Source organism: Thermobia domestica, chromosome 17 (genome assembly GCF_964235325.1).
Source record: "Thermobia domestica chromosome 17, izTheDome1.hap1.1, whole genome shotgun sequence".
NCBI lineage: Eukaryota > Metazoa > Arthropoda > Insecta > Zygentoma > Lepismatidae > Thermobia > Thermobia domestica.
In genome coordinates, this window is record NC_137470.1 from 82963379 (window position 1) to 82991024 (window position 27646).

Here is a 27646-nt window from a genome sequence, read left to right on the forward strand (position 1 = left end):
TGAAAAAATGTTTGAGATGCTATTTAGTCATTTTGCCACTACTGCTAGCTTCGGCAAACAGATTTTGATGACATCGTTGCTGCACATTCACGTATATCTGTAAACCAAAGTGTCCTTGCGGCTCCTGAAAACAAATGTATAACTTCTTCGCAAGTTTCTCATCCATTTGCATCCCAACACCAATGATATAGCTATGAGTCGTGCTATATATCGCCTGAATAGTTCCAACAGTACCTTTCTCCCTTCTTTTCGATAAAGTAGCACTAGAAGACAGTTTATATTTAAACTGACTCCGATCATAAATCAATACACTGGCTGCAGGCAAAAGACACATATGTATGTAATCGTTTATTTCACTAGTAAACGCCTCAACACTTACACGAATACCTACATTTTTGCAATGCCCGTTTTTGTTGAAAAGTTCGTAATCTTTTGTGAAAAATTCCTGCTTGTTTCCTAAGATTTTCAATGAAAATTGACGACACTTTGAAATCCGATAACTTCTTTTGCCGCTTCAGATTCCAGCACTGTAAATACTAGTAATGCACTGATGCTCCATGTTTTCGCGCTTTGTCTAATAATCTGATAATTTCATATTTCACAATTTGGAGTTTCATTTCCCGATTCCCTTTGAATGAAGCGGAATTCATAGACAGCGCGTGCCCATAATTCAAAATACGTTTGCAGTTGCTTAACGAAATAATTTTCTGTGTTGTAATTGAAGCTTCCTATGCAAGTTGTCCCCTTTCATGATAATCTCTGTAGATACTCCGAATTTCCTCGTCGGTAAATTGCGATAAAACATCTGTTCTTTTCAGTCTTCGTGCTGGAGATACGTCGTATTCGCTTTGACTACTGCCCTGTTCCAGCTGTGGATGGCTGTCTTGTTCCCGCTCTGAACCGCTATCATAGATGTCTTCCTGTGACGTACCATTTTCTTCATCTCCGTCGATTGTTGATGTGTGTATCATTTCTAATTCATTCTCGTACTCACTGATAATAATTAAATTGCACAAAAATGTCGCAAATGACTCATCTTCCGCTCCAACTGACGTTTGATCCTTAAATCTACGATTTGGTTTGCCTTTTTACAGTTCAACTACATGGAGGGGGTTAATGCCAAAAGTCCGCCCCATTTTTTCCACATTCACTACCATACCTAACACTAATTGGATCTTACTAAGACACACTGACGCACCTGACTGATTTTCACTCAGCGCTTCTAACTGCTAGTGATTCTATCGATAGGTGGCGCTATCGGCGAATAACGAGTTTTACACGGGAATGACTCACCCTGCAGTGATCAGTACTTACTCCTGTATATGTCTACCAAGCATTATGTTGATCCTCGCGTCGAACCGAAACATGTGAGTTAAATTTAGCCGAAGGAGAAAATTTGTGAAGGAAGATACACTAACTCTTCTCGAACAAGGGGGATTTGCCACAGGAGTGAAGAATAGATCATTGCTCTCATTCACTTTAAATACTGATTGTAATAATATCGAGTTATTTCTTTCCTCTCAAACATTCTATTAGCAAAATTATCCCATACGCACCTGAAACTACCAAAGAATATCAGTACGAATTTAGGAGAAATTGATAAATTATCAACCAACTATTTACCGTTCACAAATACACCAAGCGAAATCGGAATACAATGCTACGGTACATTAATTATTATTGATTTGAGAAAAGCCACAAATTCGATTCGGAGAGAAAATGTACAACATTCTTACAGAATTTCGAACACTGAATAAGCTTATAAAGCTAATCACGGAAGTTCTGTCGCTTTTTGTGGAGGTCTGTTTTCAATTGGCCCTTACAGAATGAGTTAAATGCGAATGAAGATAAGGCGAAGGTGCTACCAGGTTGTGACAGTTCAGTTACACCTTGAACTTGCGTAAGCAGAGAGTGAACATGTGACCTCCACAGAGCGTCAGAAGGGCGCGCATGCTGTACGAATTCAAACTGTTGTCAAACACCGCTGCAGCTGGGCGGAGATATATGCCAGGCCTTTTGTGGTGTCGTAACTACGCCGACAGTGGAGCGGTGGTCTAACAAGTTAAGGGACGGCGACGAAAAACTCGAAGACGCACTACGTGCCGAAAGACAAACTCATTTACAAAATGAAGATCTTAAGGCAGCAATTGAAGCGAACAGTGGCCGGACATGTGAGGAATTGGTACTACAATTCAGTGTGAGTGGAGTAACCATTCGGCAACAACTTCATCAACTTGGGGAGCACTACAGTTGGGTGGATGGATCCCATGTGATTTGACTCTGGGCCAGAAGGCAACGCGAGCAGACAACACGAGACAACAGTGTTTCTTTCCTGTCTCGTGTGAGGAAAGAGCCATTTCTGGACAGGGTACTGACTTGTGATGAGAAGTGGGTTCTGTACGAAGCTCCACTGCGAAGTCATAATTGGTTAGCATCCAATGAACACGTTTCAAAACAGCGCTACACCACATGAAGGTCCTCCTGTGTGTTTGGTGGACTGCCCGCGTCATTGTGCATCGGAAACTGCTACTAGCTCGTCAGAGCATCAATGTAACTGTGTACTGTCAGCAATTGAGAAATATTCTATTAAAACTTAAAACTCTCTAGCCAGCACTTCTGAATCGCAAAGATGTACTGATGTTACTGGACAAAGCTAAGCCCAACGTGGCTAGGATGAGCCGGGACACCATTCTACGCCTTGGATTGGAAACACTAATGCATCCGCCATACTCCCCGAACGTTGCAACGTCCGATTATCACCTGTTCCATTCCTAGCACAACCGCCTTAGAGCACGCCTTTTCAAAACCTTAGTAGAGGTGCAAAATGCACTTAATACCTTCTTCGCTTCGTGGTCGAACAAGTTCTGCCGCGATGAAGTCTATGGCCTTTCAGAACCTTGGAAGAAAGTCCCGTCGATAATGATAGGAACTATTTTTGATCTTCCAGGTACTTCTTAGATGACATATCCATGTTCGGAGGTGGTGGGTGAAAAAGCGATAGAACTTTCTTGGTTGCCTTTCTAGATGCGTTAATTGTGTTTAAATTAATCCCAAAATAAAGTCCGATAGCAAAATTCATTTCCAAAACCTTTAACGAGGAGAATGGCCTGTAACCAGGCCTATTTGTGTCGCCATTATATTCAACTTTTTTCTGGAGTACTCTCTGAAGACAATCAAACAAGCAACTAGGGCCTAGAGCTGAATGGTATTCACCGGTTATGGCATACGCTGACGATGTATATCTGATAGGTAATGAGAGAATAACAATAGCAAGAATGGCAGAGATTTTATTAAATGTTTGTAGTAACATTAGTTTAAAAATAATTGCCGAGAAAACTAAAAGCATGGAAATTAACCTGACCGCAATACTGCAAGTTATGAATGCGTCAAGACTTTAACTAACTTTGTTAAACTGCATATATTTAAATATCTGTAACCAATATTGACAGACCAAAATCATATCCAGGATGAAATTAAATGTCGACTGAAAGTAAGGATTAATGGTATTGTTCAGTTCAAAATCATTTGTAGTGTTGGATTAATTCGAGGAATGTGAAGCTTTTGCCTCTTGAGCTATATGTTTGCGAAAACATGCTTGCTTACTCTGAAAAGAAAGCAGATTTGACAATAATATCCTTAGATGAATATTTAGGTTTAAGAGGAACGAAATGGTGGAAACTTCATTACGAGGAACTGCATCATTTTTACCGTTTAACAAAAATGATGTTAGGGCCATCAGGCTTAGTAGGGTCGGGTGGGCAACTCATGCGGCCAAAGTGGAAGAAAATAGAAAACCTTTCAAAGTTTATATCGGAAATCCAAATGGAAAACGTCCATTAGCAAGACCTAGGCGCAGACGGGAGGATAATTTAGGATAGATCTAGCAGAAATAGTAGTACAAAGTAGAAAATTCATCCAGTTGGCTTAAGGACAGAAGTCAATGAAGAAATTTTGTGAAAGCAACATTGAATCTCCGGGTTCCTATGCCAGACAGTTATTGTATTTAGTTACAATAGTGGAACGAGAGTCAGCGGTCAGTGCGCTGCATAAATACATAAACACTAACGTTAGTACTGTCATGTTAAGTACTTATTAGTGACTAACTCGGCTAGGGTTCATTTTCGATTTGTAGAATTTCATAATAAATGTTTTACAAATCTCTGATTATGGTTCGTACCTTTGTCTTTACATACGAAGAGGTAGGATTGCTATTTCACTTCTAGTCATAGCAAGAGCCTTCGTAGGTTATCGTTTGCCCCTGAGGATAAATATCATTTGAGATGCTAGTCATTACAAACCTCTTGTTCGCTATCCCTACTGAAGTGCAATACTAGTGCAATGAATTTGAGTTGGATTATCTGTAAAGAGTGCTCCATTAATTAGTTTTGTTGGCTTTCTCTTTCTCTTAACATTCATTGTTACTGCTATACCCATAGTTCACCTTTTATTCTTTCCTCAAACACGCTCTAAAAATCCTCTAGGACTTAATATATATCATGATAAAATCCCCTTTCTCCCTTACTTTTCAACAAAGGGTTCTCTTGAGTTTGTAGCAATAGCAATATCATTAATATTACTCTTATTATGAAATCATCAGCCAAAAAATCCAGAAAACCACTCCTGTAAATTCTCTAGTAACTCCTGTACACATTCAACCAGAATGATACTTTGTCTTTGCGTATGATATTTTACGTTTTCTTAAAAAGTAGATAGTGTTATTACTCTAGTAATATCAACTCTTATTTTGATAAATATACCATTTTTCCATTCTACAGAAATGCGAGGTTTAAATTTCTATCCCAACATTCTAATTATATTCTCAATTATAGTATAAACATTCATTCTCCTAACTTGAATTGGTGCTCGACCGGTAGAAAGTACTTATATTTTAACAAGTCAAAAATCCTTACAGTCATTTACTTATTTCTCATTTGTTCCTTAGTTGTATGCCTCATGAGATGTTATAGTAAATAAAACATGCTGCAGGATCCATACTACTGACGACTGATGCATAGATGTATGTAGAATATATCTGTTCAAAACTTGTTTCCTATTAGTCTAAGGATAGTTTATAACTTGGGTACAAATTTCTGGTATGGGGAGGATTCTCCCAAAATGGCTGCAAACACGGCCGACCAGCCATGGTGGAAAATAGCCTATACCTCCAAACTATACCTTTAACACAAAATTTCAAAGGACAAAAATAGATTAGCATTCTTACACGAATAACAAAACATTTTACATTGGAAAAGAATATATTTCTTTTGAAACTGTTAAGTAAACTTGCTAAGTAAATGAGATTAATTATTTGATTTGTTTTATGTTTTAGGATTTTAGAAAGCCGGATCTGTAAATAGACCAAAAAGTCATAAAAATGTACAACTTTGTCCACCACCAAACAACAGTAGAAAACCAGTAGTTTTGAAGTATGTGATATAATTAAGACACCGTTTTATATCCGTATTGCACAGAGTATTCATGAAACATGCAAATCTAAAACTTTAATAACATCTTTTAACCACGTTGGTTTGTGCATTAGCTATGGCAGTGTAAAAAAATGTATCATTCTTTTGTAGTAAGAGCTGTGGAACTAACGATGGCTCAAAGTGTCCCATTGCCAACATATTTAGCCAAAGGTATTCAGCTTAGCGCAGCTATGGATAACTGACTATCAAGTGGATACTAAATCAGGCATTGGTAGCTCGCATGGCAAAGTACTGTTTCGGAATGTATACTGGCGAATATAAGTCCTTGACCAGGAAATGTTGACTGCTTTGAAACCAAATGCAGAGTATGAGAATTAAATTTCACATATCTATAGTTTGGTGTGGAGGAAAAACAAAATGGTGAACCAAAGGTTTGAGGACAACTCAAGATATTAATATACACTATGCCAAAGATTATTGACTTAAATCGTCATAACAGAAATACTTTTGAAACGAAGAAAACTAACGTATAAATGTGTAAGTGGAGGCAAACAAACCTAACGTGAACACACTAAAGAAGAATAACTTACTGCCACGTAGTGATACCACGTAGTGATCGTGGTTCAGTGCTCAAAGTGCTCGACCAGTAATCTGAAGATCCTCGGATCTGAACCACGCCGTAAATTCTTTTCACTTTAGAATTTTTGATGGCCATTGACCCACGATGACACCCGTTTTATCTTGTGATACTTTAGTTCTCGGATGATTCAATACTTGAATTACTAAAAGCGAAAAATAGAGCCCTGGGGGAAAATTACAAGGCACCCCTTCAACATTTCAGAAATACTGAGAATGTGCAGAAGTAGCAAGTATCTTAGTATATTAAGGAGGAAATGGCGCTTTAGAAAAATCTATATACGTGACTGTTGGTGTTGCTCCATGAGGTGCGAGTGATCGCGGGTTTACAAAATATACCTACGAATATAGAAAAAGAGTAGTTAGTATTTAGAAATTTCGGTTGAACGGTATATGGAAATTGTTGGAGATGGCGAATGAAAATATTATTACTTTTCTAGCAGTAGTATTAATAGTAGGAGAAGTTAGGAACAATTCCACAATTGCTAGGAACCAATAACGAGTGCTTTTGATCAGACACATCTATAACTTATAGTAAGGATGAGCCTACATGTTCATGAATTCCTTGCTAATCACATTACATTCTCACAGAGCACGAATCGAGGTTGTAAACATGTGAAGTCATGTAGCTTTAGACGTGTTGTTAGTATTTCCCCTGTAAAGAAAGTCGTTTGAACTGTACGACCGAGATAAATTGAATATTTTTCATGTCATTATACATCAGAAGTATCAATATTGTATATGAGGCGCCCACTATCAAAATTCGCCACATCCATTTCACTTAGTTTCGAGTAATCTCGCAAAATCTCGAGTAATCTCGAGTAAACTAGCATAGAATTCCTTTATCTCAAACATATAACAAGCGATATGTAACTCAATTTCGGAAAAAATGGATTTCGCGGCTTTTGGTACAAGGCACCTCAGAATATAAAAATTTCCCGTAATTACCTCACCAAGAATCTAACCCAGGACCCCCAATTTACGAAACGAATGCTCAAGCCACTACCCTAAAAGTGCTCTGTTAAGTAAACGAAAAAATCTGTCGATATCAGGTGTATGTAGCAAATTTCGCACGCTTACGATTCCAATGTTTTAATAACGACGAAACACTCTGATTCGGCCATGATAAAATATTATAATCCAAAGAATACAAATATAAATTATAAAACAAAAAAAGACATCCAAACACCCAAGACATGAAGGAGAAATTGATCTTAATAGCGATTTGAACTCTTAACTGGCACTCGTCTTAACTGGAATATGGTTCTTCACAGCACTTTTGTTGTTTGTTTCTCTGATTCACCGGAAGTTTCTCAGTAACTTCTCTTTATTTTCTACTCGGTTATACTCGTTTTACAGTTAATTAAATAACCTTGAACAACAGGGACACGAACACAGATACATGGAAGACATTTAAAAATTTAAAGGCTTAGTAACCTGGAATGGAACCAGGAACACCAACCACTAAACTATTTGATGGGTAGGTTACCTGGTACGTTCCCAAGGCAAGTAAGCTTGAAGTTGACATCATCACGCTCGTGTTTTTCTGGAGACATTTCCATATCCTCAATCTTTCTCATTCAATCAATTCTACCATCATAACTCATTTGCTTTAATTATGGTCTCTCTTAACCTAACAGGCTTAATTGTGGGACATATTTTATTTCATTTCCAAACGGCTAAAGGAAACCAAACCGAACTCAATTGCGGTTGTATTTTCTAATACTCATTAACGTGTTCCCACAAAATTGTATAGACATAAAACGGGGAATCCTAATTCCATTCAAAAGTGAAACAGAAGATTCATAATACCTTAACCTAAAATCAAAGCATTATATGTACCAGGGAAGCAAGAAAGTTCGTGCGCTTTTATACTATGGAAGAAAACTGTCAATTACAGGGTTCTAACGGTTTGTTTATTCGGCAAAATAGCCTCCATTTGCTTCTACAACCTTCTCCCAGCGCTCAACAAGCTTGTAAATGCCAGTTTTGTAGAATATTTGTTCCCGAGACTCGGAAAACTCAGCAACTGCATTTTTGACGTCTTGTTCAGTCTTGAACTGCCTGCCACGCATAAAGTTGTCTATGGCCAAGAATAAATGGCAATTCGAAGGGGCGACATCTGGGGAGTAGGGAGGATGAGATACAAGCTCCCAACCAAGTTTTGAGATTACTTCCAGCGCCTGTTTTGCGGTGTGAGGGCGAGCGTTGTCCTGGTTATAGAGCACACCTCTTTTGTTCACTAGTGCTGGCTGTTTCTGGGTCAGTTTGGTGGCTACCGTTCTCAGTTGTGATTGAGTACATATCTTTGGTAATTGTTTTACCACGTTCCAAGAATTTGTAGTGCACGATACCGTTTGTAGTCCACCAAACACAAAACAAAACCTTGTGTTGATGGATGTTCGGTTTTGCAGTCAAAGGCTTCGGATCATTCATTGATAGCCAATGGTATGACCGTTTTTTATTGTCATACATGACCCACTTCTCGTCACAAGTTATTATACGGTCCAAAATTGGACAGATTTTGTGTCTCGTCAACAAAAATGGACAGATATTCAGTCTTAGAGCTTGGCTCATAGCGGTCAGCTCGTGAGAGACCCACTGACCCAGTTTTCAGGTCTTCCCCAACTGATGCAGACTTACCCGAATAATTTTCCTGCTTACCTCGAATCGGTGAGCAAGTTCCTCACATGTTTGACTGGAATAATCTTCAATAGAGGCCTTCAGGTGGTCCATATCCACTGATTTAGGCCTCCCAGAACGAGGCTTATCTTGAAAGGTCTCGTCACCAGTTGAAAAGGTCTGGAACCATTTTTGTGCTGTACATTTACTTATTACACCCTCTCCGAGCGCAACACATATTTTTCTAGCTGCTTCTGCACCATTTGTCCCCAATTTAAACTCGTAAAGCAAACAAGCTCTAAAAACTTCATTTGACACTGACATGATCACGAGCGATTTTTACACCCTACACTGAAAAATGCGTTGTTATATTCACCGTGGCTGATGCGTCAATGAATAAGCTTTCCCAAACAGTCAAAACTTTAATGCTACGGGGACAGATGTCGCCGCAGCAGCCAAATGGAAGCGGGAGTGGTTCAAAAGCGCACGAACTTTCTTGCTTCCCTGGTATCTTTCGGAACATTTTCAAAATATGTATGAACAATCTGAAAAGTGACATTATAGTCTTTATTTTCAGACAAAACTAAACCAAATTACATTTCTTTTTCTCCTAAATAAACCGACACATTCTGTTTTAATCTTAAACCGAACCCAAACCAATTAACCGGGTTTTGGAACACGTCTAGTAGCTAGACTGTAGTTTATATTTTATTATCTCATGAAATCAACTTCCATTATGTAGTACAAATTTGGAGATAAAACCCCCATATTTTTCTGTAGTCAGTATAATCCCCTATTTCAACCCATATATATATAGCCTGTTCCATAATTCATGTAATATTCCAAAGCACTGGAAGAAGATCAAATTTTCACACTACTAATGTGAAATTTTGCATTCTTATTGAAAAATACTTCTTTTTTAAAAAAAATAACAGTAAATGGGAGAAAGTAATTGTTTAGCCTCCTTTTGGGGGGGCACAAGCACAAAACTTCATTTTCCGTATGGCATATTAAATGTTAAATTTTTGAAGCAGTTATCTCCAATGTTTACCGGTAAGGAATTTGGACCACATGAGTATTATTTGTTACAAAGTGCAATAACACTCTTCCGCAATGTTAGTGCAGTCGCCTCGAACATTATCTTGTGCACACCTCCTCTTTTGGGGGAGTAGAAAGCGGCGTAGAAAGGTGGTGGGTGGAGTGTTACCAAAATCCCAAATTGTATTTTGGGAACGCCAGTAAGCGTCAGTTTAAACAGAAATGTCGCAGAATTAATGTTCCGATGCTCTTTGCGTCTGCCAGTGAATGATATGAGGCTACAGCCCTCCTGTAAAAATTACATAAAAATTACTATAAATATCCATATCAGAGACTACCAGAAGTAGGTATTTTTTGATCAATTAATGAGAAATTGGATTTTGTTGTAGTAAAAATGTATGTGTATTTTAATATAGAATGTTATTTTGGTAACGCACCTCCTCAATCAGCACAGGGGACGAAACATATGATAGTGAATCTACACGAATTCCAAATTTTATTCTAGAAATTAATCATAAATTTCACAGAATTAATATTCCGATTGCTTTTCCATGTGTCAGTGGCTGATGTGGGGCTACAGCTCTCATAAAAAATTCGCATTAAAATTCGGCATAAATATGCTCTTAGCAGGAACATAGGGGAAGAAACCATCTTTTGGCCAATTAATGTAAAAATTGGCGTTCTTGTAGTAAAACGGTATGCGTTTCAGAAATTTGGATTGCTACTTTCATAAGACAGCGCGTTAGGGAGCACATGAGGCGAAACACATGATCATTATATAAATTCCAAAATGTATTCTGGAAATGCCACTGAGCGTCAGACTAATCGCAAAGGTAATAGAATTAATACTCTGATGTTCTTTGCGTGTGTCAGTTACTAATATTGGCAGTTGCCTCCACCACATTTTGAAAACATATCTACCAGATGAATTGAAACAGAGAATAGTCCAGAGTGTAGATAGAGATGATACAGATACGTTGAATAAGGTGTTTACAATCCAACGTATCTGTATAGTAAATCGTGCTACTTTATGTCTTGCTCCTTCAGGAGGGCATGCTGATTAAGTAAGTTCATTCTGTCTGCTTTATTCTTAGATTAAGGATATGTTTATACAAGTAAAGATGATAGAGCCAGAAAGTGATGTTTTCAAGCAGGAATAATTTTGAAAAAATATTCTTATTCCTCGCGAAACATTTGTCTCTACTACAACCATGTGTCCATAGTATGCGATATCCTATGCTATTTACGTGTGCAGTACATACGAATAGGTTGTTATCTGGAAAGTGGGATCATATGGTTATTGTGTAAGAAGTATAAAAAAAACATAAGCTCTTTCTACGAATAATGAAAACTATATTGAAGTGTAAAGATAACCTACTAAACTTCTAATTATTAAAATGTTACTTTTCATTAATATCTTGTGTGTGTGTATGTATGTGTGTGGGGGAGGGGGTCCTGCGACATTCTTCATTGTCACTTTATGTTCTACTTCGACCTGGTTTTGCTTAAGTGTTTCCAAAAATACGTTGGTGATTTGTGTGTGTCCTTTTGTGCTATAACAAGAGTCATAAAGGTAAAAACTAGGGTGACCAGACGTACCCTTTCTAAGAGTATTATACTCTTTTCGAGGTTCATATACTCTATACTCTTTTTTCTTCACAAAAATATCGAATTATACTCTTTTATGGCATTTTCAATTTCATTTAACGTTTAATGAATTTTCCCATTGAAAATCGCGTTTTTTTTCCTGTAAGAACTCGGACGTTGACAGCACTGTTTAGTACTTCGCAACGTACTAGCAGACTCGCTGCGCTGTGCTGCGTTTCTCGTCCTCGTTGCATTGTAGGGTTGCCAGATTTTCTTTTTTTAAAAGAAAAAATTATAATATAACTAAACTGCTTTTATTAGTTAGTACTAAACTATAGTAAAGACGGCAAAATTAAAGTGATTGATTTATCCAAACTCTCAACGTTTTAATTATTAAATTGTTAATTAAATTGATTGAGTACCTGGAATGATTTATATTTTTGGAATTTATATCTGGTATTCGTACAGTTCATGGCACGGGGTTTTGTTTTCCCTTCAAAGTGAGTCAGTTTTCGGTAGTGGGAATCGCGCAGTGATTATTATTCTAATTAACGTGCGTACGTACACTCAATCAATTATATTATTCGTAGATTGGAAAGATTTATTTTATTCACAATGTCGCGAGGAAAATGTCAGTATGATCAAGCGTTTGAAATAAGCTATCCTTGCAGTAAAAGGGCCCGCAGTAACGATGTTTACAAAGCATGGTGCACGGTATGTAAGAAGGAGTTCTCTATAAAAAAATAAAGATAAATATGATATACAACAACGTATAAAATCTAAGTCGCACACTGAATGCTCATTAACTTCCGAAGCAGGTAAGTTGGATAGTTTTTTTTTTTCACCACAGAATCTTCAGAAAAGCTAGATTTAATTCGACTAGAACTTGTGTGGTCATACCATAATGTTAAACATAACCACTCTTTTAGAAGCATGGACTGCACTAGCAAACTTTTGAAATCAACAGTGAATAAAAATTTGCATGTGCGAGAACGAAAACGGAGCCTTTGTTAACAAATGTGGTGAGAGTGTGGTCAGAAAATATTTTAAGTAATAGTGTTAAAAAGACTCCTTTCGTTGTTGTTGCTTGTGATGCTTCCAATCGTAAAGCAACCAAACTCATGCCTGTTTTAGTGCGATACTGTGAAGTAGATACTGATATTAATGTAAAAACATGTCTTCTAAAAATTCATAGCATATCAAATGAAACCTCGGAAACTGTCGAACGTATTAATGGGTACATTACGTCAGTTTTGTTTCGAAAATAAGGTCATCGGTTTTGTAGCTGATAATGCACCAGTAAATTTTGAAAGCATAAAAAATAAAACAACAAGAAACGTGCAAAGCGAACTAGAGTGCAGGTTGAAGAAAAATGTTTTGCCTATCGGGTGTGGGGCTCATATCCTTCACAATGGAATTTCTGCGGCGTGTTCGAGAGTAATACCGATCGATGTTGAGAATTTGGTTTTTAAAATATACAACCATTTCAGTATTTTTACTGTAAGGACAGAAAATTTGAAAAACTTTTGTGAGTTCATTGGCTGTCATTATGAGAGTCTTTTGCATCACTCAAAGACGAGATTCTTGTCTCTGCTTCCGTGTGTAGAAAAAAATATACGTCAGTATAAACCACTTAAGGGGTACTTTTTGAGTGATGAAAATGCTCCAATAGCTATAGTCAATTTCTTTTGAGACGAAACAAGTGAGTTGTGGCTTATTTCCTGCATGCTCAGCTAATCTTGTTCACTGAAACAATTACAAAAATTTAAAGGGAGGATATAACAGCAACTGAAGTTTCCGTTGAATATTTTAAACTTCTGAGGAAATACAAAGATAGAATTGAACAAAACTTTTTTCCGTTTTCTGCTAGTAATTTACTTACGAAACTCGTAAAAGAAGGGAATATAAAAGAGGAATATGCCTACTCAGTGTCAAGAAGGTTTTACTTTGAAGTGATAACATACTTAGAGATGTGGTCACAACGTTTTTTTTTCGGAGAAGTAAACAAGATAAAATATTTACTACTTGACACATCAGTTACCTATGAAGAATTTCAGGAGTTGTTTGCATATTTCTATGAGAAGGTAAAACATGTAGACAGTTCGTTGGAATTCAGTGATAATGATATTTTTGACACTTACTGTGCAATACCCAGATGTGTTAAAGGACTCCTTGAACAATGGGGAGAGAAAAGAGAGACAATGATGGGCAAATGAAAAATAGTGTACAAAGATTTAGTGCAGGCTGGGTCAAATTTAAAAACGATTGTGCCACTCGTGCAATTCTTGATTACTTTACCGGGCACTAATGTTGATTGTGAGAGGCTCTTCAATGCTATTAACACTTACTGGAACGAGGAAAAAAGTCAACTCACAGTGTCGACACTGGAACAAGTGATGAAAGTGAAGTTCAATGTAAGCATGACCTGTGAAGAGTTCAGACTGGCAATAAAGGATGACATTAACTTACTCAAGAAAGCAAGATCGTCGCAGACGTATGAATGATGGTGAAGTATTTAACTCATTTGCATGCGCATTGGATAAAATATTGTAATTCATCTTGTCTTTATACTTACTGTCAATTTGTTTTTTTGGATATACTCTTTTGGATTTAAAAAATCTGGTCACCCTAGTAAAAACAGAATGTGTCGGTTTATTTCAGAACCAAAACCGTAATTTGGTTTAGTTTTATCTGAAAACAGAAACTATATTGCCACTTTTCAGAATGTCCATACAGATTTTGGAAAACTTCCGAAAAATATTTCTATCATTTACAGTATTGATACTTCTGATGTAAAATAACATGAAAATATTTCAATCTTTCTCGGTCTTAGAGTTGAAACGACTTAGTTCACAGCGGAAATACTAACAACATGTCTACAACCTTGATTCGTGTTGTCTGAGAACATAACGTGGTTACCAAGCAATTCGTGAACACATAAGGCTGATCCTTAGTATGAGACAAATGTGTGTGATCAAAAGCACATGTTATTGTTTCCTAGCAACTGTGGAATTATTTCTAAATTATTCCACTACTGATTACTACTACTGCTAGAAATAATAATAATATTTTCATTTGCATTTTCCAAGACATTCCATATATCCGTTCAATCGAAATTTGTAAATAGTAACTACTTTCTTCTATATTCGTATGTATATTTTGTTAAAATATCAATATAACGCATACACAATCCAAATTCTTTACCCAAACAAAGTTCGTTACCATGTATCGTGATGAAGACAAATCGTACTTAGTCACACCTTTGCCTAAAGACATGGATGCATTTTGGGCTTCAAAACACAATTTCGGTAGTTCTGTAGAACATATTTTACTTAACAAAACGACAGATTCTCAAGTAAAGTAGTTCATTTGAGTGACATGTATGGGGAACAAACTCACAAAATAGAAAAAAGCAATGTGATAGAACATCAGTTTAGTACCCTTGAAGAAGCCGATGAAAGATTATTTCTTTATATAAGTCGCGCTGTAATCTAACCACATAAGTAATAGCTTGTGCAACTGCTCACAACCCGCAAAACAAAGGGTATAAAGAATTATGGGTCAATTCATTTGAAGTGATCCAGGAGTGGTTGCTCGACTATTGTTGAAAAGTGTGAAACTTAATCAGTTGTTTGCCTCGTAGCTTAAGACTTTAAAACTGTTTTTACAATATTTTTATCTAAAGCGATTTGCCGGTGGCGACCATATTTGTTTTGTGGCGCGCTCCTACTTTCTCGATTGTAAGAGCTAACAAAAACGTTCGTTACGACAAACGTACTTGTTCGACGAGAATAAAACCAAAAGCATTTTATTGGTAACAGAGCGATGAAAAAAACTAGGCCTATAGGTACTTACCTATGTTTTTCTTTCCATGAGAAACTTACAAGTAAACGTAAACATCAATATCGGTGCAATGTCACGTTTTGTAATGTTTTGTAAGTAGGAAGGAGCGATATACATAGTTTGATTTAGGTCGTGATATCAAGAGATATTTCAGTAGTTTTACCAAACAAAATATTGATCGTGATATACTTACCCTTATGTTTGTATGATTGTTTTAAAATCCTGGTTTTGTCGAAAGACCCAACTTTGGGGTTCAAATGATTCTGAGTGGGCTAGTGATAAAAATCTCAAATTAGCACAGGATATAGTGCTGTTGTATATGTTTATGGCAAATAAAAACATTCTTGTGCATTTTACTAATACAAAAGTTGTAGAATCTCAAACATGAAACATACTCCGTTGTAGTGCTACCGTTTTGGCACACTGAAAAAGTGCTATTTAGAGGGTTCATAGTCTTCAGAGCATGTTTATTGCTTCACACGTATCACAGTATAATTGCAATGGATTATACTTGAACATTTTCACGGCTAGACTACGTTATGACTGACTTGGGGGTATTTATAGCTACAAGTGTTGGTGCAACACACGCAGTGTTGCTGTGCATGTGGTTGGTGCATCAGGGACTCATATGGTTTGTGTGTCTCCAACACCAGAACATCAAACTTCATGTCGACTGTAGGGATTTATTAGGTCATATTGCCTGTGATAAGAACAAGTATAGTAGTATGATGAATAAGTGCATTGAATGCGCAAGTAAATAGGCATTGTTGGACATGTTCAATCTTTTCAACCAAACAGATGAGTTGCCAGATTCAATAACGTACAAGCAGTGGATAACAGCTGATAGGGCAAACCTGAACACAGTTCTCAAGAGCAAATAGGAGGGTTCATTTAATCGTTAGCGGAGAAATTAGAAAAACCTCAAACCGCAATCTTTTTTTTTTCAGTCTCAAGCTCAGTTTCTCAAGAAGCGAAAACCAGAATTTACTGAAGGAAAATGTTTCTTGTTAGCAGATTTTGCAGAAATTTACTCGATCATCGTTCAAAATGAGATACAGAGTTTCCACTGGATCAATATCCAAGCCACAGTTCACCCTTTCCTGTTCTAATTTAAGGAAAATGATAAATTGGAACACAAGAGTGTTTGTTTATTAAGTGATCACTTATAGCACGATACAACGACATTTTATTGCTTTCGAAAGGTTTTGACAGTGCAATTTAAAGTACATCCGAATATCAGAAATCTAACTGATTTTAATGATTTAGCTTGCAGTCAATATAAGAACAAAAAGAACCTTACTAATTTATGCTGTCAGAAACAAGACTTCGATCTTGACGCTGAATGGCACTTTATCGGATCATCCCATGTGGAAAACATATCTGACAGTATGGGTGGAACTACAAAATGAGAGGTCGCAAAAGCAAGTTTGCAAAGGCCAATAAATAATCAGATACTCAAAGTAGAAGACATGTTTTTATTTTGTAATGAAAAGTTACAAAACAAAATACTTACTAGTGAAACCAGATGAAGTAGCTAAGATCTCAGAAACTCTACAGAAACATTTTACCATTTTACTAGAGTTGTTAGTACTAGAAGGTACTACAAACATGTTCCTATTTCTGAAGGCATTGTAAGATGTTACTTTATTTTAAAGTCAAAGAACTACGACGATCACCCAATGTTACGTATTCTACCACTTGCATCAAACAAGTTTGTTAGAATCAAACATAATGGAATTGATGTGTTGCTAAAATGCCCGTATGTTTTGTGTTTCTACAACAACAATGTTGTTTTTTTTAATAGTTTCCTTTTATTGCAATCTCAGTTGTGCTAAACGCTTCGGGTAAGGTACTCTCTCTCAAATAGTAATAGGTTATTAGTATTGTTTAAGCTCCATAAATTTTAGTGCTGTGAAACTATAAAAAAATATAATTATTCCAATATTGAAACAATGCACAACATATAGAACAGATATACAGTATATCAACATGCTCTCAAGACAGGTAACTTTCTACATAGAACTTCTTCAGCGTGCCAAAATGGTATCACTACAACGGAGAATTTTTCATTTTTGAGAGGCTATAACGCTTGTAATAGTAAAATATACAAGAATATCTTATTTGTCATAAACATATACAACAGCACCATATCCTGTGATAATTTGAGATTGCTATCACTTGCCAACCAGAGGTACTGGTATTTGAACCCAAACTTCAGATTATTCGGCAAAACCGGGATTTTAACACAATCATAAAAACATAAGGGTAAGCATATCACAATCAATACCTTTTTCTGGTAAAACTACTGAAATATCTCTTGATAGTACAAACTAAATCAAACTGTTGTATACCGCTCCTTCCTACTTACAAAACATTACAAAACGTGAAATTGCACCGATATTGATGTTTAAATTTACTTGTAAGTTTCTTATGGAAAGGAGAAACGTAGGTAAACACTTATAGGCCCAGTTTTTGCTTCGCTAAATTTCAAACAAAATGCTTTTGGTTTTATCCTTCTAGAACAAATACTGTTTTCGTAATGAACATTTTTGTTAACCCTTACGATCGTGAAAATAGGCGCGCGCCACAAAACAAACATGACCGCCACAAGCAAACTCCTTCAGTCGAACGTATTGTAAAAAGAGTTTTAAAGTCTTAAAACACGAAGCAAACGACTGCATAGGCTTCATAATTTTCAAAAATGTTTGAGCAGCCAATTTGTTTTTTTCTGGACCATTTCAGATGAATCAACCCTTATACGATAGGCCTGCAATTCTTACAGTGTACACCCCATTCTTGTACAACACATACACACACACAAAATAACCAACCTAAATTAAATGTCAATATAACATTTAAGGTATTCTCAAACCACACTTACAAGGATAAAAATAGGCTGAAAACACCAATTAAATAGTAAGGGAAAAACTGCTTCCTACTAAACAATTGCATCTGCAAAAGTTTTAGGTAAATCACATATCCCCCACCTTATTTGGCCCCGTCCTGAAAACCTTCCGCTCAAGTAAAAGTAAAAAGGCTACACCCAATAAAACACAAATAATTAAAATGAAATAAGAATCTCCTACCCTCCTCTCTCCTATCCGTAATCGTAATATACTATTAGCCGAAAACAACCCAAATCTATTGCACTTATCTGCCAAATTAATAATTTTATTCATCCAAAAATAATTCTTACTAGTACTTGGTCCTTTCGTACTACAACTCTACCACACTTTAAAGATGCAAATCGATCTGACTCACATCGATTCACGTAAACTCAGATGATGTAAGATTTCAAAAACTGAACAGACCTATATATATATATTAACCTTCTGCACCTAAATAAAATTTTAATCCAACATCGAGAACGCAATATCCTTTATCGATATGAACTCTCATAAAAATTACACTGTTAGCCCTTAGGTACCTTCATCTAATAATCATGACTAAAGTATCATAAAAAATACATAAAGGTAATTAAGTAAGGAGTTCTTGTCGCCCCAACACAATTCTTAATTAGTTGAAAGATAACGCAAAATCCATATACTTCCTAACATCATAGAACTAATATAGTAAGTTAAAGACTGGCCGACAGGATAATCTGTCAATAATTTACCAACTCATAAACTTACACCTCTAACGAGTAGAGCGCCCATTATCAACAAAAATGGTAATACAATATAACTACCAAAAACAAAACTAACCACCTCAAACTGACGCCACCTAAAATTGCTATCACTACTAGTCCTAACATTCCGTTACATATGATCCACTCTCATTATCACTAATAGAATGAATAATAGATCAGCCAAATCACCTACCTGTTAAGTAAAATCTAAGAATAATTGAATAACAAGCAGTTAATTCCGTAGAAAAATTAAAAGAAGAAAGGATAAAGATGAAATTTCTAAAATTAATTCCTTAGAAGAAATTCCCGCTAAAAATGTTATGCCACATAATGCCAAATTAGCTACGTTTAAACGATACAGTAAGGAGCATCACCTGCTCAACAAGTGCTCCTTTATAGGGAATATCTCATGAATACCCAAAACCATGAGAAATTGCTCCTGCACATAAAAATGTAATTATTTAAATTAAAAGTGTAAACGAAATCTTTCAGTTTTACGTCCTACGTTATACCGTGTAAGCTAGAGGAGACGGTGATGGTGAGAAATGAGTAAAACGGTGGAATGAAGACAGCAAAAGGAAACGGGAGAACCCCGAGAAAACACAAGGGCATGGTGTTTGTCCACCATAAATTTCACTTGGCTTGAGCGTGGATGGAACCAGAGACCCCATGCACAAGAGATGAAGGCTTTAACACTGAGCCACCGCACGCCTTAAATTAAGCGTGTGTAAACAAAAAAGGCTAAACTAGGAAATCCTATTGATGAAAGTATTATTATAAGCCCAAGCTGGCTTAATGTAAGTAAAACTATAATTTTTATTAAGTCACATTCATAATTACCTGCCATGAAAGTAATGAAATAGATAACAGTAATAAAACATTTCCGCCAAAATCATTTAATAAGATAATCAACAAATAAACTGCATTAGTTGCAACAGTAGAAAAATGTACGATTACAGACACTGGTATTGGAGCAGCTATTGCCGCAGGTAGTCATGCGGGAAAAGGGATTTGAGCACTTCTTGTTACAGAAATCAAAGCAATTCAACAGGAAATAAACAATTAAACAATTAAGCAATTTCAACCACCATAATTTAATATCCTGACATTGGCTAACAAAGTTGAACATCCCCAATCTGATTAGAAAGAGCAGTTAATATACCAGCTTTATAAGATAGAACATTTTCATAATAAAAAAACTAAACTATACGATACTAACCGTAGCCCATGTCAACCAACAAAAATTCTCATTGAGAGAAATGATTAATATTGCTATTGAAAACATAAACAATAAAAATAGCGTAACAAAATAGTTAAGAAACGTTCGCAATCTAAATACTCATCACTATAATAAATTATTATACTAGAGATAAACAATACGCATTTATATAAATGACGTTCAGGCAGAAGAATTATCACAATTCTATTGTATTTCTATAAATAAAATAATTTCTGATTCAATAAAAATATTATATCTATTAATTAAATAATTCAAGGCCGGTACAAGCAAAAATATGGTTATAATATTTGAAAAAATTTAACAACATAAATTGAAAAAGATCATACCATCGCTTGAAGACACTTCCCCTTCCCTAGTTAAACAAACTAAAAGTTTTATATAAACTACTCAGGCGTTTATAATTCAGACGTATAGAAGCAAAACATTCTAAATCCTTTTTTCAATCTTGTCAAAAAACGAAGGAAAAGTGACGCCCTTATATTTCAGAATTGTTGAACAATTTTTGGCTTTAGTGGTCACTACTTAATGCAGATGAGTGAAATCTACCACTGAACAAAAAGAGTTGTTCAACAATTCTGAAACTTAAGGGCATCACTTTTTTGTTGTTCCCTGCCAAAATTGAAAACTGAGCTATAAAAATTTTAGTTTACCCAATAGATTAATAAATTTTGTGGTAGTCAAAGCAATATCAATAATAAATATTTTCGGATACATCCCCCTCAAAAAGATTAGAATAAGGAATTCCATGCAGTGTATATGAATATAAATACGATCTATATGCAGAACTAAAAAATAAAAAATATAAGTAAGGCTAAGCCTACTATGCTTCACCATGATCTTCTAACAATTCCATTTAATAAACTAATTTCATAATATACTAAGAATCACTATGAATTATGTTATTTTCGAACTCAATTTCCTGAAAAAAGGTTTTTCGAAAAAATTGATTATCCTGATTAGTTTATTATGTAATACTACATACAGGCTAAGCGTGAAATTCTGACGAAATGGCACACTGAATAACTCTCATTACGTAGTAGAACTTTTGAATTATCTAGTAAATATATTTGCATCAGATTCCTTTTTGATCTGTGCTTATTTTGAGTACATCTTTTCAAGTATTTGTATATGCGATGGAAAGCTCTTTTACCCATGTTATTTCATATACTCTTGTATGATTCTTTCAGGGTCCGGAATCTTCATTTCTCCAACAAGTGCACTTGAGAGATCAGGTTCAGTTGCATTTTGCCTTATTGTATGGGGCTTATGTGGAGTAATTTCACTTTTAGGTAGGTATATATTTCAGTTAATTCATTGTTTCTTTTTTTTAGGACTTTGTACAACTAATTACAATGCACCGTCATCAGCAAACGGTACTGCGAGACACTGCAACAAGAATTTTGTGGACATTTGCAGTTACTTTCCTATTCTTGAAGGTTTCAATACAAGGAAGATAATCATATCCTTGAATTTTTATTAAATATTTTCATGTATGTAATGAAATTAGGATATTATAATATCCTATTAATATAAATTATACTACTACTAAAAATCACTAAATTATTATAATAATACTAAGGTCGGATAAGTTGCAGAACTTAATATAGAAATTTAGTTTCTGTGTCAGTAAAATATCTAGTACTAGGGTACAGCAGGGTAATTCGAATAGGCGGGGAATTTGAATAATGTTAAGCATTTTGCCAGCTGGAGTGGAAACGCGGCTCGCAATGTTTGTGAACCTGTGGTGGATTTGTAGGTGGTGCTTTGCGGAAGTCGCTCTCAGAAATACAAACTATTTCTTCGGTTCTGAAGGTATATACGATTTTTTGTTTGCTGCAAGGTAAGTACGAATGTGTGTATTTTTAGGTCGTTATAACTTTCAACGTTGTTTCCTTAAGCTCTCCTTATTATTTACTGGATAAAATGAAACCGCTCTGGGTTATAATCATATCAGTAGCATGTGGGGTAGCACTGGCGTCAACTAATCAGCAGTTTTCATACCACGTTCTGAATGAAATATTCGTCGACTGCGGGGCAATTTGGATAATTCAAAACGGGGTAATTTGAATAGCAGTGAAATTAGAACTATAGGCCTACTATTTTATATTTGTTTGTCAAAAGGGAAAGCTTCTAGTGTTAACAAGGAAACTGCAAATTCTTATTTTGACTTACTGGGAAAATTAATGAACGAGTATGATCTCCATAAACCATCGTAACCGTATTTATAATATGGACGAAAGAAATCTTCCTCTAAACGACTCCTAAAATTTTTGCAGAAAAGGGTAGAAAAGAGGTGGTAAGTTTAACATTTGTTGAGCGAGGGGAAAATGTAACAGTGCAATGCCAGAAGGTCTTTTATACCTTCTGTAGTAATATTCAAAGGCATACGCCTAAATCCAGACTTTAAAACCCAATATCTCACTCACAACTTTTGTCCTTAGAGTTCTACCAAAGTCATGACATTGAAATGCTTTGCCTACCTCCAGACACAACACTCGTATTATAACCACTCAATCGCTCTGTTTTTAAGGCGCTTAAAGCCAATTACCACCAAGAGGCAACTATCTGGATTCACTAAAACCGAGGTCAGTGACTAGTAAATCTCACTTCTGCATTTTGTTCACTGAAGCCTAGAAGTGGACAGCTTCTGTTGGACTGGCAGTTAATGGGTTTTCATGTACTGGTATCTACCCGTTTAGTCCATAAGCTATTGAAGAATTTCGATTCGCCCCTTCGGAAACGTATGGCCTTATTATACATTTTAAGGAGCAGTCTTCTCGGGGAGAAGATCTTAACAACGCGCCTTCTTCTTCCGGTAATGGCTCTCAAAACTTTGTCCCAACGAAGCCTATATATGAACCCATACAAGTGCTTACCAGCCCAGAAAAAGTATGTGTGTAGAAGAGACGTCGTGTCGCAGGAAAATCATGCCACTCAACTTCTGAAAATATTCGGGCAATGAGAATAAAATACCTTTGAGGAAAGACGCAAGCATCGGGTGCAACAAAATCCAAAGACACTACAAGAAAGAAGAGTGCTAATACAGAATCTGCCAAGAAAAAAAAACATATGAATGCTCGAAAGAAACTGATATCCTCTATCTCTTCCAGTGACGAAAATGTAGGCCTAAGTCTAAAGACGGCTGCAGGCAATGAAAGTCAAACAAGGAATTGCTCTTTTTGCCTTCTTAGTTACTATTCAGAACGTTCTGCTAGAAAGGGAGACTGGATTCGTTGCCAGCGGTGTAAGACATAGTTCCACGAAGTTTGTGTCGATGCAGAAGGTTGAAAACAGTTTATCTGTTGTCGTTGTCGTTAAATACGAACGATGGAAGATGAATTAACCAATTACGGCTCTTTGCCTTAGACAGTGTTCTGAACAAGTTTTTTTAGTGTAGGCCTACATTCTAAAAGATAGCTATAGGTGACGCATATTTACAATTTATGTAGACCTACTTCTTTTCATTCAAAACTAGCATATTTCAACTACCGTAGAAATTGCAATCTAACTAATAAATAGTTTATACATTATTTCTATAAGACTTGTTTATTTTGTTTGTTATTCATATTACCCCACTCGTTATTCAAATTGCCCCTCATATTTACGTTTTTCGAAATTTCGGCGGGAAAATTGAATACCCAAATTTCACAATGATGTATCTCAGATACTATCTTAAGAAAAATTGTTAAGTAATAGTAAGGTTCAAAGTTTTCGTTCACAATTTTGTATTTGAATACCAATTACAGTTTCCGAGATATATGAGAATATGTCTGAAATTATTCAAATTACCCCGCTGTACCCTATTATTAATACCACAAAATTACAGGATATTTTCAGTTCAGATGTAAACCGTGAGCAAAGGAGGTTATAACCCCATAGGAAAATTTTCGCTACTATATTAGTATCTTCCTGAGGGTCCTTAGAACCAAAAAATAGTTGTTGGTCAAAATATAAATGTAACATCTGGGTTCTACTTTATGTTCAACTTGAACTGAAAATTGCATCTTGATCCAGCAAATAGTAGCAGAGGAAAAATGTATTTCATAGGTTTCAGAGGGTTCATAATAATTGGTTTTCATAGAAATACGAGTATGACTCTGTGTCAGTATTGCGTTTTAGTTCTCTACCGAAAAGATATATAAATTATTCTAGTTGCTTTTTCTCATACGTTATACTAACACATTCCCAGTAACACGAAATCATACAAGAAGGTATTACGGTTAATGGGTCCATAGATAATAGAAAATATTTAAAAGCAATAATTTTACTGTTGTGTGGTTACATTACCTTATTTTGAAAATACTTGATTTAGTAGTGTTTTATAATTAATACAATTTCCAAAAATCTCTGATAATATGTAAAGTTATCAAAAGATTGTATTGTATAGTGCATGTATTCTTATTGCATATGCATACAGATAATCGAAATTAATGTGTAGTTTCTTAATTGCCATAATATTAAACTGCTATATTCTTCTTGTTGTCTCTTTGTAGGTTGATAATAGCACATTCGCCCTGAAATCCACGTCTTTTCAGTTATTCTGCAGAAGAATGCCAAACGAAAAGCAAGTCAGACAAACAACAATTGCAAAAAAGGGAATTACTGTACGGAAAAATCGAAAAATCTCTGTTATACACTACGGACGAAACAAAACTGACATGAGGACAAAGAAATCATAAAAAAAAGCTTCCATAAAATCATTCAGGTCAAAGAACTGCGAAAAGACAGTGGCATTGCAAAACTGTACCACTTAATATCAATTTGCATTCAAATTCCTACAAAATATGACACTAACAAACGTGGTATATCACTGAAACTACCAACGTTTAACAAAATTACGACGACTGCAAAGTCACGCTATTGAATCGTGCGGGGCTGAAAATTGTACTCTAGGTGGATAATTTACCTTATTTGAAGCGTACTGTTGCATGACAATGTGGCAGACATCCCGTTTAACAAGGAGCAGTCTGAATTTTGCCAGAAATAGTGAAAATGAGTATCACGAAAAAATGGAAAGGGTATTTCATGGTGACATGTGTCAGTAAATTGCTGAACGTTCCACTAAGGGAAGCAGCTTTTTGAAAGGAAAATCTTTACTGTTACAGAGTCGAGATATGGATCTTCTAAGAGCCGAAATAAGGTACAACTTGTGACGTAATGACCATGCAAGAATCGACTAGACACAAACCTAGTGAAATGAAACATTCAAACAATGCGTACAAAGCTCTTGAGAAAGCTTTTATGCAGATATGTGCATATGTTCATGAAATGAAATGAAATGAAATGAAATCTTTGAGTTTTACGTCCCACGATTATGCCGGTTAGGCTAAAGGAGACGGTGATGATGAGTGATGAATGAAATGGTGGAATGAAGAAAGTGGGAGGAAACGGGAGAACCCCGAGAAAACCCACGCACACGGTGTTTGTCCACCACAAAGTTCACTTGGCGGGGGCTGGGATCGAACCCGGGACCCCAAGCACCAGAGGTGAACGCTCTACCACTGAGCCACCGCGGCCCGCATATGTTCAGCGGACATAATTAAGGAGTTGAATGTAGAAATTCTAACCGGGAAAAAAATATCTTATGTATGTTCAAGATGAAGCCCTAGGCGATGTTAATAACGAATTTAAAATGTTTGAAATGAAGGAGAACTTGTAGAAAAACTTCCCACGTGCGCTACAGTTAGTTCGTTTACCAGATCAAATTGTTTATGCAAGAAACATACCCAAAGATAAATTTGGAGAAGGCGCACTAGTTGCAGGTATGTCAGTAAGTGTTTTGATTATTGAAGCTGCTGTATTGTTACTGCAAGTTGTTCATAATCACCATTGAGAAGAGCGAGTTCTTTTGTGGCCGTCCGCAGCGGGAGGTGCTACGTTCCAAGAGCTCTGATATGACTTTGGATATTAGATCTACCTTTTTAACTGGAAGCGATACGGATTCAAATTCTCGGAAATTCTCCCAACGAAAGAGGGAAATACAGATTGATCTTCTAAGGCTGATGCCAGATCATCACCGCTTTCGACAAAACAATCATAAATTGTTGTTTCTAATTCTAATATTTGTGAATATCAAGAGGAGTGGCCCGTACGGCTGAGCAGAGAAATCAGTTCTTTACTATTTGTCAGTTGCCTGACTGTTATACCTAAAAGCATCCGTTTTGACATCAACCATGCCTGATATAGCTAAACAAATATCTTGCTCTAAAGATTTGGCAGCATGGGATTTCATTGGATTTACGCCTGCAAAAGCCAGATTACTTGTAGCTAAAGCGATAGATATGAACTAAACAAGGAGATTAGGTGAGACGAAGCTCTTGGAATGTAGCACTTTTGCCGTGTGCAACCACTAAAGAACTGATGCTCGTCAATGATGATTAATAACAGTTCGCAGTAACAGTAAGGCTATTTCAATAACCAAAGAACTTCCTGACATACGTGTACAGAGTCTCTCATCAACGAATTTGTCTTTAGGTATGTTCCTTGCATAAACAATTTCACCTGGACAATCTGGTAAAATATACTGCAGCTCATGTGGGAAAACATTCAGCAACTTCTTCAGTTTACACATTTGCATTCTTCATTAGCATCGTCTGGCTATTCTTGAACATACATCAGATATATCCCCCGGATAGAACTTGAAATATCTACATTGATCTCCTCAATTATGTCCACAGGATATATGCACTTACCTCCATAAAAGATTTCTCGTGTGTCCTGTAACCATTAATGTTTCATTTTCACTACGTTTGTGTCTAGTCAATGCTTGTATAGTCTTTACGGCACAAGTTGTGGTACCACATCTCGGCAGCTATGTGATCTGTATCTCGAATCTGTAACAATAGTGATTCATCTTCCTTTCAAATAGCTGCTTCCTTAATGAAACGTTCAGCAATTGTAGTGACACATGTCACCAGCGATTCCCATGAAACACCCTTTCCCCTTTTGTGGTCCTAATTTTTAATAAATAGTATTTCTGGAAAAATTCGACTGTTCCGTCTTAAATAGATGGTCTGTCACATTGTCGTGCAGCAGTATGCTTAAAATATGGTAAATTATCCAACAAGAGTTAACAATTTTCCGTCATGCATGACTCAGCAGAGTGTATTGCATCGTGGTGGTTTTGTAAAACTTTGGTAGTCCCAGCTATATACTATGTATGTTAGTATCATATTTTGAAGGAATTTAGATGCAAATTCATGTTAAGCGATGCAGTTTAGCAATGTCACTGTCTTGTCGCAGCTTTTTGACTTGAAAGATTTTATGAAAGCATTTTTCGACGAAACTTTTTGCCCTCATGTCAGTTTTCTTTTATCCGTACTGTATTACACACATGTTTCTGTTTTCACTACAGCAATCCCTTTTCTTGTTGCACTAATCTGCCTGACTACTTTCTTTTTGTTTGCCATTCTCCTTTAGAGTAACTCTGATGTCTCGGAACTCAAGGCGAAAGTGCTGTTATCATCCGACAAAGAAACAAGAACACAAAGAATATAACAGATTGTTAACTATTACGGCAGTTAAAATAACTACATATTACATACTATACTAAGTGCGATTATCTGCGTGCATATGCAGTAAGAATACGCGCACTATGCAATAACTACGAGTTTTTTGATAACTTCA

General features: G+C 36.1%; 1 protein-coding gene across 4 annotated transcripts in view; it reads left to right on the forward strand.

Moving 5' to 3' along the window:
• Nucleotides 1–27646, forward strand: part of LOC145673792 (b(0,+)-type amino acid transporter 1-like) — a 715231-nt gene that overhangs the window by 343959 nt on the left and 343626 nt on the right. For all 4 annotated transcript variants that reach the window (XM_081743553.1, XM_081743550.1, XM_081743552.1 and 1 more), the window contains one exon: nt 21208–21309. In XM_081743553.1, the coding sequence (XP_081599679.1) occupies nt 21208–21309 (102 nt within the window). The remainder of the gene's footprint in view (nt 1–21207; nt 21310–27646) is intronic.